The sequence below is a fragment of the Engraulis encrasicolus genome, chromosome 2 (genome assembly GCF_034702125.1).
Source record: "Engraulis encrasicolus isolate BLACKSEA-1 chromosome 2, IST_EnEncr_1.0, whole genome shotgun sequence".
NCBI lineage: Eukaryota > Metazoa > Chordata > Actinopteri > Clupeiformes > Engraulidae > Engraulis > Engraulis encrasicolus.
Genome location: NC_085858.1, coordinates 41,786,820 through 41,799,319, shown reverse-complemented (window position 1 = coordinate 41,799,319; position 12,500 = coordinate 41,786,820). Strand labels below are relative to the sequence as shown.

At 45.4% G+C, this 12,500-nt stretch overlaps 1 protein-coding gene across 1 annotated transcript in view; it reads right to left on the bottom strand.

Moving 5' to 3' along the window:
• grin2cb (glutamate receptor, ionotropic, N-methyl D-aspartate 2Cb) overlaps nt 1–12,500 on the bottom strand; it is a gene marked incomplete at its 3' end in the record, with an annotated part of 117,915 nt that overhangs the window by 66,585 nt on the left and 38,830 nt on the right. The window contains exon 6 of the mRNA XM_063218035.1: nt 6,270–6,481. Coding sequence (XP_063074105.1) covers nt 6,270–6,481 — 212 coding nt within the window. The remainder of the gene's footprint in view (nt 1–6,269; nt 6,482–12,500) is intronic.

Here is a 12,500-nt window from a genome sequence, read left to right as displayed (position 1 = left end):
AGTGGATCGACTGAATACACAACCTGCTTAGATATTCCTTCTGTTTGTGCTCCCAATACAGGTGATCTCACTAATTACCTCATCAACCTGGCTTAAGTGGTAATTAGGCTCATCTGGTTCATTATATTGGCTGGGGCAAATGTGTCACGCGGTTTGTCCACCTCTGTTTTAAGACAATGGCAAACCTAGATTCAAAAGCTACAATCCAGTGCCACAGATTTCAAATTACCTGGTTTTACCTGTCCAATTGCCCTAACTGGAAAGGTAAAACTAGGTATGTCATTTGGAATATGTGGCACTGGACTTCAGCTTTGGAATCCAGGTTGCCCATCACCATCACCATTATTTTGTATTTTCATGGGCCTGGTGGACCCGGTAGAATTCATCTAAATTTCAACATATTTTACACAGAGTGATTTTACTGTGCATAGAACATTTTTATCACAGAGCTGAGACAATATGTTTTTTATTGGGTAGCTTTATGCAGCAAAATGTCCATTTCTATTCCAAGATTCTGACTATCACCATTATTTTGTATTTTCATGGGGCTGGTGGCCCCGGTAGACTTCATCCAAATTTCAAAATATTTTACACAGTGTGTTTCTACTGGGTGTAGAACATTTTTACTATAAGGCCAAGGCAATATCTTTTCATAGGGGGCATCTGATGCACCCTAGTGTATGTGTGTGTGTGTGTGTGTGTGTGTGTGTGTGTGTGTGTGTGTGTGTGTGTGTGTGTGTGTGTGTGTGTGTGTGTGTGTGTGTGTGTGTGTGTGTGTGTGTGTGTGTGTGTGTGTGTGTGTGTGTGTGAGTGCATGTACGCGTGTGTGTGTGTGTGTGTGTGTGTGTGTGTGTGTGTGTGTGTGTGTGTGTGTGTGTGTGTGTGTGTGTGTATGTGTGTGTGTATGTGTGTGTGTGAGTGCATGTACGCGTACGTGAGTGTGTGATTGAGGTCTGTGTCAGTTAGCAGGTGGTTCTGAGTGCGCGTGTGTGTGTGACTGTGTGTGTGTGTATGTGTGTGTCCGTGTGTGTGTGTGTGTGTGTGTGTGTGTGTGTGTGTGTGTGTGTGTGTGTGTGTGTGTGTGTGTGTGTGTGTGTGTGTGTGTGTGTGTGTGTGTGTGTGTGTGTGTGATTGAGGTGTGTGCAGCAGGTGGCTCATTAGGGAAGAGATGAACGTGGCCAGCACATTAGGAGGAGAGGACACACACACACACACACACACACACACACACACACACACACACACACACACACACACACACACACACACGCACACGCACGCACGCACACACACGCACACACACACACACACACAGAACCAGCACATTAGGAGGTGAGGAGAGAATGCCGAAAACCAGACAAAACAAGAAGAGAGCAGAGCACCAGGCATAACATGTAGAGAGCCGAAAGCCAGACATAACAAGTAGAGAGCCGAAAGCCAGATAACAAGTAGAGAGATGAAAACCAGACACAACAGGTAGAGAGATGAAAACCAGACACAACAGGTAGAGAGCTGAAAACCAGACATAACAAGTGATAACTGTAACATGTTTATGTACTGCTTTAACCTATTAAGACACGGTGTTATAAATTTGCTTTTACCAGAAAGTCATAGTGCATTACAAAAGGCCCTGTGTTATGTCATAGTAGTGTAATACTATGGTAGTTAACTTTTCAATGATTATTACAGCGTGCCACTGGAGGTACAGTGTGCATTAAGGGGCTGCTCGATGTCTATATTACCAGACGGAACAGTCAACTCTGATATTGCCCTCAAATATCCTCGTTACGCCCAAAAATTCGGTCAACTGCCAAAGGAGGAAGTAAAGCAATTTTTCGTTTGGAATCGCACCTGATGACTCGTTGTCCAGTTAGCTCACTGGAAGGACAGCAACTTTTCCTGTTTGGCATACGGCCATGTATTTACATTAATGCCACACCCATTTCCTGTGGGGTGGATCCTTTTATGCCGTACCTGTAGATATAAATCTCATGCCCACGCTACAGAGGCCTCTTCTACGCAGGTCCAAGAGACGCTGAGGAGCTAGAAGACTTTTGATTAAGTTTGATAAATAATGCATACGTCTCTGTCCTTGGCCATGGCTGTTTGGGCCGTGGGCATGGTTAAGCACATGGCCGTTTGACCTTGTACCAGGGATGGGCTGGAGCACAAGAGAGGCCGGGCACTGCCAGCCAAGACCTGTCCGCCATGCCAGGCATTGAGAAAGACAAGGAAGCCTATGACAACATTCCAAGTCATAGTATTACGAGCTATTTTGACTACAACAGCAAAAATGAATATTTAAACTCAATTCAGAGAGGTCTACTGTGGTGGCATGAGAACTAATATCACTTCATTGAGGGGAAGGCCAGGCCAAAATCATCAACAGCCCACCGGGCAAATGCCCTGTATGCCTTATGGCTAATCCAGCCATGGCTTGTACATGAAGTATGTAGATTATGACTGGCAAATGGCAAATGGCACTGGTGACCTTGACTCCCTGACTTGGCCATGTCTGTTTGGGCTGAGGGGATGATTAAGCAGCGAGGTGATTAAAGAGGGAGGTTAGGATTCATAAGCCGCTCCTATGACTTTGTCCCATAGCTGTTATGATTCATAAGATGCTTGCACTGTATGACTTTGGCCCATAGCTGTTTGGAACTGATTCTTCTATTCTTTTAGGGTGCTGACCAAAATAATGTGTAACTGAAAAGTAAGACGAGGACGCACCATGCATCAACTTTTATTTATTCATTTATTTGTATTATTATGACACAGACATGTTCGGCGGTCTGCCTTCCTCAGTGTGTAATATGTACAAGTGACAACAGGTCTTGAGAAAAAAAAAAAGTTGATGCATGATGCAACTTCTCGTTTTATCACCTCATACATGATTAAGACGTGTAGATTATGATTGGCAAATGGCCAATGACCTTCAAACCTTAAGATTGATCATGGCTGATCGTGCTGACGGTATGATTATTTATTTATTTGATTTGACCTTTATTTATCCAGGAAGGTCCCATTGAGGTATGAAACCTCTTCTTACCGGGAGTCCTGGACAAGACAGCATTAAGACAAACAGACAGAGGAGGCACATGCATATGACGTAAAGACAAGAAAAAGCACATGCAAGGATATGCACAGGTCAAACACATATCAGACATATGATTATCAAGAGAAAGGGCTCTAAATTAAGTTATTTCATCACTATCCAAAATGGTAAAATTCAGGATCAAGATCAATTTATTGGTCCTGGTGGAAAATTGGCTTGAGGCTTCATACAGTACAAGCTGCCAATAAAGTCAGTCAGTCAGTCAGTCAGTCAGTCAGTCAGTCAGTCTGCTTGTCTGTCTGTCTGTCTGTCTGTCTGTCTGTCTGTCTGTCTGTCTGTCTGTCACAAAACATGAGAAGCTGAGGGGAGAGGACAGCAACAGGGTCAGTTGTCCCGGGCTGGCAAAGAATTGGGTCCCTTCTACTTTGTATGACACTTTGCTGTATGAAGATGTTTGACCCTGGTCATGAGTGGATGAGCATAGCTGTATGAACACGATGTTTGACGTTTAGCATAGCTGACTGGGTGTAGGCATGTTTAAGTGCTGAGTACATCATGCTTCACCTTGGCCCTTCAGCTGTAGGCGTGCTTATGCAGTGCATAGATCATGCTCTGTGAACGAGAGGCACTCCATGACCTTGACCTTGGCTGTTTGTCTGTTGACATGTTTAAGCAATGAGGAAGCAACGCATGATGACATACATGCACACACACGCACACACACACACACACACACACACACACACACACACACACACACTCACACACACACACACACACACACACACACACACACACACACACACACACACACACACACACACCACACACACACACACACACACACACACACACACACACACACCACACACACACACACACACACACACACACACACACACACACACACACACACACACACACACACACACACACACACACACACACACACACACACACACACACACACACACTCCGCAGGCAGGATGATGAAACTCTTTTGATGGGACTGGAAAAACAACAAAAAGAAAAACAACAAAAACAAAAACAACACCACCATTTCCTAGTCTCTCTCTGCCTGTATCCTCCATTGTGTCTGTGCGGTGCTGAACTGTCCGACTAAGACACATAGAAGTGGACTGCATCATCCCATTACACTGTAATCACGCTGGCTTTCAGGTCATCTGGCTTCAAAGACTCAGTCTCAAGAGCTATGGAAATAGAGCTCAATAGTTTCAAGGACTATGAAGTATCAGAGTCTGATGCTTTCACCTCAGAGAAAAAGCTTGTCTACGACTTACAGTCTTAAGAAACGACCTCGATCAAATCTTCTGAAACACCAGATGAGAAATTGATTGAAAGGGATTGATCGAATGCTTAAGGGGCAGAGGCTGTTGAATCTTTTTCTTCTTAATATTTATTTTTCTTCTTTACTCTTTTGTTCCTTCTATTTTTCTTTTTTTTGGGGTGGGGGTTGGGGACTCTACTACATGCGATCTGCTAGTTTAGCTGTGATTGGGATACAAAAGCTGTAGATTTCTAAGAGGTCATAAACTTCTATTTATTGTCTGATTGGTCATATTGCTGAGAACCAGGCGTGTACATATGCTAGCTACAAACGTAGCTAGATGCTAGCTTACCATCATCCCTCTCCCATAGTGAACCTTCTCATATTGAGGGCTGGGTCCAAAATGCATGAAACACAATGAATTTAACAGAAAAAAACCTATGGCAGTCAAGATTGCAATGTTTTTCTGTTCTGGCTGAGGAAATCATTGAATATGCACAGGCCATCATCACATGTTGCCTTCACTTGCCACAGGCCATCACCACATGTTACTTTCACACAGCACAGGGCCACAGGCCATCATCACATGTTACTTTCACTTGCCACAGGCCATCACCACATGTTACTTTCACTTGCCACAGGCCATCACCACATGTTACTTTCACACAGCACAGGACCACAGGCCATCACCACATGTTACATTCACTTGCCACAGGCCATCATCACATGTTACTTTCCTTGCCACAGGCCATCATCACATGTTACTTTCACTTGCCACAGGCCATCACCACATGTTACTTTCACACAGCACAGGGCCACAGGCCATCATCACATGTTGTCTTCACATGGCACAGGGCCACAGGCCATCATCACATGTTGCCTTCACATGGCACAGGACCACAGGCCATCATCACATGTTGCCTTCACATGGCACAGCACAGGCCATCATCACATGTTGTCCTGGCTTTTTTCCAGTGTAGTCAGTGGCTGTGACTAGGTCTGTTCAAAGTGAGAAAACTCAGAGTAGACTTTACTGTATGTCTCTCTCTTTCTCTCTCTCTCTCTCTCTCTCTCTCTCTCTCTCTCTCTCGCTCTGATTTAGTGCTTCCTAATTCCTTTGCTTCCTTCAGGTTAAATGATGTACAGTATATCTACTAGTCAAACTATTTCTCTGGTCTACAACCACTGAGCACAACAACCAAACAGGAGCAAATAATCCTGTAAAACATGCAGGCAAACAATTCATTCAATCAGGAAATTGTTGCCGCTGTAGCAGAACAGTGTGTGCAAACAATTCTAACAACGCTAACTGTGGCAGAATGGTTGAATTTCATTACATTACATTACATTACATTTGACAGATGCTTTATAACCAAAGCGACTTTCTAAAGAGGACACAATCATAGCCAACATCGCTAGCAGATACAATTTCCCGCAGGCTCCCCTGATCAGGGGTGCATTTCTGGAACTTTGGTAGTTGCCAATGGGAAATTGCATTGCAACCAACAAAGTAGCTATCATAGTTAGCAACTACGCTTTCCAGAAATGAACCCCAGAGTTGTATAAAGAAGAAGTAGAAATACTCTTAAAGATGTAAATACAACACTCACTACGTTTACATGGGACATTTAATTCCGAATTAACTCACCTTAATTCTGAATAAGGCTTAATTCCGCTTTGAAAACATCATGTAAACACTTCACAATTCGGAATTAAATGAAAGATCAAAGTAAACTCGACGGAACTATTTAATTCTGAATTAAAAACGTCATGTGAATGTAGTGAAAATTAGAATGTTATTACAAAGTTGAAATCATGTAATATCATATGCACTAGTGTTATAATTTCATTTGTAAGAACACTTCTACTGTATACAACTATGCCCCTGATACCAGATCTTTGATTAAGCGGCAGTTCGGTTCTCACGTCTCTGTGCGGTTGGCCTGCCGACGGCAGGGCACGGTGTTCCGTACACAGGTTCCAGTTGCCGGGTCGACGCTCTCCACGATGACGAAGGGTCGCTCCTCAAGGGTCGCCACAGTCAGGTGCCGGTTGTCGGAGACGGGCTCCAGGTAGCTACCGTAGCGAGGCCACACGGGGTACCGCACCTGCAGGATGCCGCTCTCAAAGGTGCCCACCTGCGGAGAGAGAGAGACAGACACACACACACACACACACACACACACACACACACACACACACACACATAGGTGAGGCATTAAGAGGCCACACAGGGTACCGCACCTGCAGGATGCCGCTCTCAAAGGTGCCCACCTGCGGAGAGAGAGAGAGACACACACATAGGTGAGGCATTAAGAGGCCACACAGGGTACCGCACCTGCAGGATGCCGCTCTCAAAGGTGCCCACCTGCGGAGAGAGAGAGAGACACACACACACACACACACACACACAGGTGAGGTATTAAGAGGCCACACAGGGTAGCACACCTGCAAGATGCCCGTCTCATACGTGCCCACCTGCGGAGAGAGACGCACAGATAAGACATCACAAGAGAAGACATGCCGCCCTCATACGTGCCCACCTGCGGAGAGAGACATAAAGATATTAAGGCATTAAGGTGAGATACACAAACATCTGCGGACACAAACACATTTATATAGTGCTTTCCCACTCCTTCGAGCACTCAAAGCGCATTACATGTATGGCTCACATTCACTCATTCCCACTCACATTCACACGCTGGTGGACATGGCCTCCACACAGGGTCCCACCAGGAGCAATTCTCACGGACACATCAATGGGGGTCAGGCGGAGTGGGGCTTGAGCCTGCAACCTTCTGGTTGCCAAACAGGTTCCTCTACCAACTGAGCCTCCACCGCCCGCACACAACATCCTCCTTTGTACCACTTGTGCAGGGATCAGACAGTTTAGACTAAAAAAAGAATGGCATGGAACCCCAAAAATCGTCAGAAGCCAAACGTGGCCCCTGGTGGCAACAGGAGATCAACTAGAGAACACCCTCCTTGTTAGAGCCATTTTGCCTATTTTTGTTTTTGATGAACTTTTCAGATATTATTTGCATCTTTTGGTTATGGAATCATGGTATTTATGTTCATGGAATTGTATTTGGTAATTATTGGTCATTTATTGTTGGATTGTCTTGCTTGAGCCACTCTGTATTGCTTGTTTGAAGTGACGTATAATTGGTTTTGGATGACGCTTCATAAAAGCGCGTCACTCAGATGGCCTGGCAGAGCGGAAGAGGCAAACAGTTTTTCAACCGTGTTTAGTGGAATCTCCGAATAGGGCCTTTGTTTGTACCTTTTCGTTAAGTTGGATTTCGAACAAATAAATAGACTTTATTTTTCTACGAAGCGCGTTGGGACAAAGTTTTTATCTGCTCGAGAAGCGGCAGCTGCGAAGCTGCCTCTACACTCCTTGTAGCTGGCCACTTGCAAAGAGAGAAATACAGGTCTATCATGCAGAGGCATTATTATAACCTTATTACCACCAAAATAGTTATGTCCATATGTTATTCTGTTACTCAAGACTGGTAATGTCATGTTATGATGCGTTTTCAGCAAATATGTCTGTGTCTACTTCCTGGAAAGAGTGGTATATGTAAATAGTGGCAATGTCTGTGACTACTTCCTTATATGACTCCTCCTCATCCTCAACTGTTTAACTACTCTCTTCCTTGCAGCATAGATAGTTTGAGTCACAAATGCAGGCACTGACTGTACACTGTAACAAATAGCTGTTTATTTACGGCAATTCTGCAACAGCATTCTACTGTTTTTCGAAAAAACAGACAACTACTGTGAAAATATTACTTTGAGTCACATATTGAGCATAAACAGTAAGTACTGCACAATAGCAGTATTCCCCGTTGTGGAAAAAACTAGAGATGCACCGGATCCTGATTTTTAGGATCCTGCCGGATACCAGATCCACTGCTTAAGATCCTGCCGGATCCGGAACCGGATACCGGATCCTACAAAAGGGTTTAAACATATAGTCTACTCGCACACGTGGGCCCTTTTTATTACGTTGGCGCAAACTATTTTTTAGACTCATTGGCTTATTGCCACACTGCCTGCAATAGCCGCTTCCAAAGGGATTTCACTCCATGCAGTGATTGGGGTTGTGAAAGACTGAAAAGCCTAGGCAAGACATGCACCAGACCCTGATTTTTAGGTAACATGCCGGATACCGGATCCACTGCTTAAGATCCTGCCGGACCCGGATCCTGTGAAAAACTCTATTATCCTGACGGATCCGGAACCGGAACCGGATCCGGTGCATCTCTAGAAAATAACAAGGGCTGAATCTCAAATGGTGCACTTGTGCACTTTAGTGTTCATGTTTCAGTGTGCATGCCATATTAGTTACGCACTGAAACATAGTGCCCGAAGTGCACAAGTGAGATTCAGCCAAGTTATTTTAGGCAGCACCATTGAAACCCATTCATCCTCCACTTGTCCGTGATCACCATCAAACTTCAATACCACCTGAAGAACTGAAGTCATTCTGACTGGTTAAAGATTATCTGATACTATCAAGCATGATTAAACAATTTCTAAGGAAACTACAATACTTAAAAAGTGCTTGATGCAGCAAAGTGTGAGTAGCACATGCATTTTGATAGTGATGAAAGTGTGAATGGCTGAAACATTTTAAGAACTTGTAACACTCTTGCAACAAGCAGCCCCATCTAAACCAATCTGCTAATCAGTGCCTGGCCTCACCTGAGTAGGGCTGTTATGCCATTATTCAATTACGAGCATCATCTGCCAAGGGCCTGATGACTCTGGTCACATGGCACTCTTGCACCTGTATATAAATCTGGACTATCAACACTTCAGTTGCTTGCCTGCCTGCTGGCTGGCCTGCATGGCACAGCATAGCACTTGTTTGCCTACAAGCTTGCCTACAAGCTTGCTTACATGCTTGCATACTTTCCTCTTTGTGAAAGCTTGCTGTATGTGGCATCATTTGTGGCATTGTTGCATATAATGTGCCTGCTGCAAATTAGGCATTGCTTTCAGAGCTAGCTTGTAGTGCTGCTTGTTTGCTGTGCTACTTGGTGCAAAATATTTTTTTAAAGACTGACCAATGCTATATTCATCATTGGCTCATCAAGAGATACAGTAAAAAGCCCACCTTGCACACTATCATTGTAACATAGCACTGCGTACTCTGAAATTTTATTCATGCCCACACTTTCAAAGGACCACCGCAAACCATTTTCTCAATACAGCATAGCGCCATAGTATCATGCTCAAGGCACTCCAGTCATGGTGAACGATGGGAGGGTGGGGTGGTAACATGGCCAGGGTACCACAGTTATGGAGAATGATGGGTGGGGTGGGAAGTTGCCATGGCCATATTCATGAATACAACTATGACCCAGTATTTGCCTGTCATCACACAGTACAATTCAACTTTTTAACTGAAATGTACTGTTATTTTACTTATACTACTGCATAAATATTGTAGAGCACTTTTAGTTTAACAATACTAATACTGTGAACGTTCTGTAGAGTACTTTTATTTAACAGTTCAATTGCTGCTGAAAAAATGTTATATACTGTGATACATTAAACAGCAATGAGCTGTATTTGATTTTTGGTGTGAAATAACAGTAGAATTACAGGTAAATATAATTGCCAGTAACTGCCGTTATTTTGCAGGGAAATTTTCTTAGAGTGTACATACTGAATAAATTAGTCTGAGAAAGACACAGATGAGAGAGAGAGAGAGAGAGAGAGAGAGAGAGAGAGAGAGAGAGAGAGAGAGAGAGAGAGAGGAGAGAGAGAGAGAGAGACACACACACACAACACACACACACAACACACACACACACACACACACACACACACACACACACACACACACACATACAACACACACACACACACACACACACACACACACACACACACACACACACTATTATTCTCTCTCTGTTTCTCATCTGATCCACACACACCCCTCTCCAAACACACCTCTCTCTCTCCACCAGCTCCTGTCTCTCTCCACCCGCTCCTCTCTCTCTCCCTCTCTTTTCCCTCTCTCTCTCTCTCTCCTTCTCTCTCTCTCTCCACCAGCTCCTCTCTCTCTCCCTCTCCAAACACACCTCTCTCTCTCCACCAGCTCCTGTCTCTCTCCACCCGCTCCTCTCTCTCTCCCTCTCTTTTCCCTCTCTCTCTCTCTCTCTCTCCACTCCCTCCTGTCTCCCTCTCTCTCTCCCTCTCTTTTCCCTCTCTCTCTCTCTCTCTCTCCACTCCCTCCTGTCTCCCTCTCTCCACCCTCCTCTCTCTTCTCTCTCTCCTTCTCTCCACTCCCTCCTGTCTCCCTCTCTCCACCCCCTCTCCTCCTCTCGCTCTCTCCCTCCCTTCTTTCTCTCTCTGCCTCTCTGACCCCCCCCGCCCCCCCGTTCCTCTCCTCTGTCTATTTTTCACCTCCCTGATTCTCCCCCACCTTGTCTGGCTCCATTTTTACCCTTCTCCTCCTCTTCTCCCTTTACTCCTTATCCCCTCCTCTTCCCTCTTCCTCCTCCTCCTCCTCTTCATTCTCATCTGCTCCTCTTCCTCATCACCTCCTCCTCCTCTTCATCTTCTCCTCTTCCCCCTTTACTCCTTATCCCCTCCTCTTCCTCATCCCCTCCTCCTCCACCGCCTCATCTCCTCCTCTTCCTCCTCCTCTCTGTCCTCTTCCTCATCTTTTCCTCCTCTTCCTCTTGTTTTCCTCTTCCTTTTCCTATTTCTCCTCCTCATCTTCCTCCTCCTCTACTTTTCCTCTTCTTCATCTTCTTCCTCATATTTTTCTCCTCTTCCACCTTCTCTTCTGCTTGTCTTCACTGTCTTCAGTGTATAAGCCCCTCTGTGTGTCTCCCCATTCTCATTACACCTTTCTTTCTTTCTTTCCATTTAGTTTCTGTTGTTGTCTTTCCCTCTTTTTCTTTGTGTTTCTCTGAAACCATTTCTTTCTCTGTGTATCCCTCTCTCTCTCTCTCTCCTCACCTCTATTCCATTTCTTAATTTCTCCACATTGAGCCCCTGTCACTCTCCCTTTCTCTCTCTCTCTCTCTCTCTCTCTCTCTCTCCACACCTCTATTCCATTTCTTAATTTCTCCACATTGAGCCCCTGTCACTCTCCCTTTCTTCTCTCTCTCCCTGTCTCTCCTTCTCTCTCTCCACACCTCTATTTCATTTATTCATTTCTCTCCATCGAGCTCCTGTCACTCCTGTCATCAATCTTCTGTCATCCTCCCTTTGTCATCCCTCTATACTCACCATTTTCAATCTCTCCCCCCCCTCTCTCTCCCCCTCTCCCCCCCTCTCTCTCTCTCTCTCTCTCTCTCTCTCTCTCTCTCTCTATTGGTTCTCCCATCACTGTGCCTCTATTATCCACTTTTGTTCATCCTCTCCTCCACTGCATCTCTCTATCCCTCCATCTTCTCTCTCCATTACAGGTGTGTGTGTATGGGGGTGGGGGGGTAGTAGAGTGGAGGGGGGTAGTAGAGTGCAGGTGTGTGTGTGTGTGTGTGTGTGTGTGTGTGTGTGGGGGGGGGGGTGATTGACGTGAATGTGTGTGTGCGTGGGTGGGGGTGTGTTTAGGTGTGTGTGTGTGTGTGTGTGTGTGTGTGTGTGTGTGTGTGTGTGTGTGTGTGTGTGTGGAGAGAGGTTAGTTAGGTACGTGTGTGTGTGTGTGTGGGGGGGGGTGTGTTTAGGTGTGTGTGTGTGTGTGGGGGGGGTTATTTGACGTGTGTGAGTGTGTGAGTTAGGGATAAAGAGTTAGGGGGGAGGAAAAGGACACGGGAGATAAAAGAGGATTGGGGGATAGAGAAGAGGAGAGGAGGAGAGGAAGAGGAGGAGGAGGAGAGTGGGGAGGAAGAGGAGGAGGAGGAGCGATTAAAGAGGATTTTTGGATAGAGGATACGAGAGGAGAGTAAGATGAGGAAGGTGAGAGGAAGAAGAGGAGGAGGAGGGTGGGGAGGAGGAGAGATAAAAGAGGATTGGGGGATAGAGTGGTGTGGAGAGGAAGAGGAAGAGATGAAGAGGAGGAGGAGGAGAGCAAGAGTGGATGAGAGGATGAGAGGAGTATTGTGGGATAGAGGAGACGAGGAGATGAGAGGAGAGGAAGAGGGGGAGGAGGAGGAGGAGTAGAGGAAGAGGAGGGTATGAGGAGGA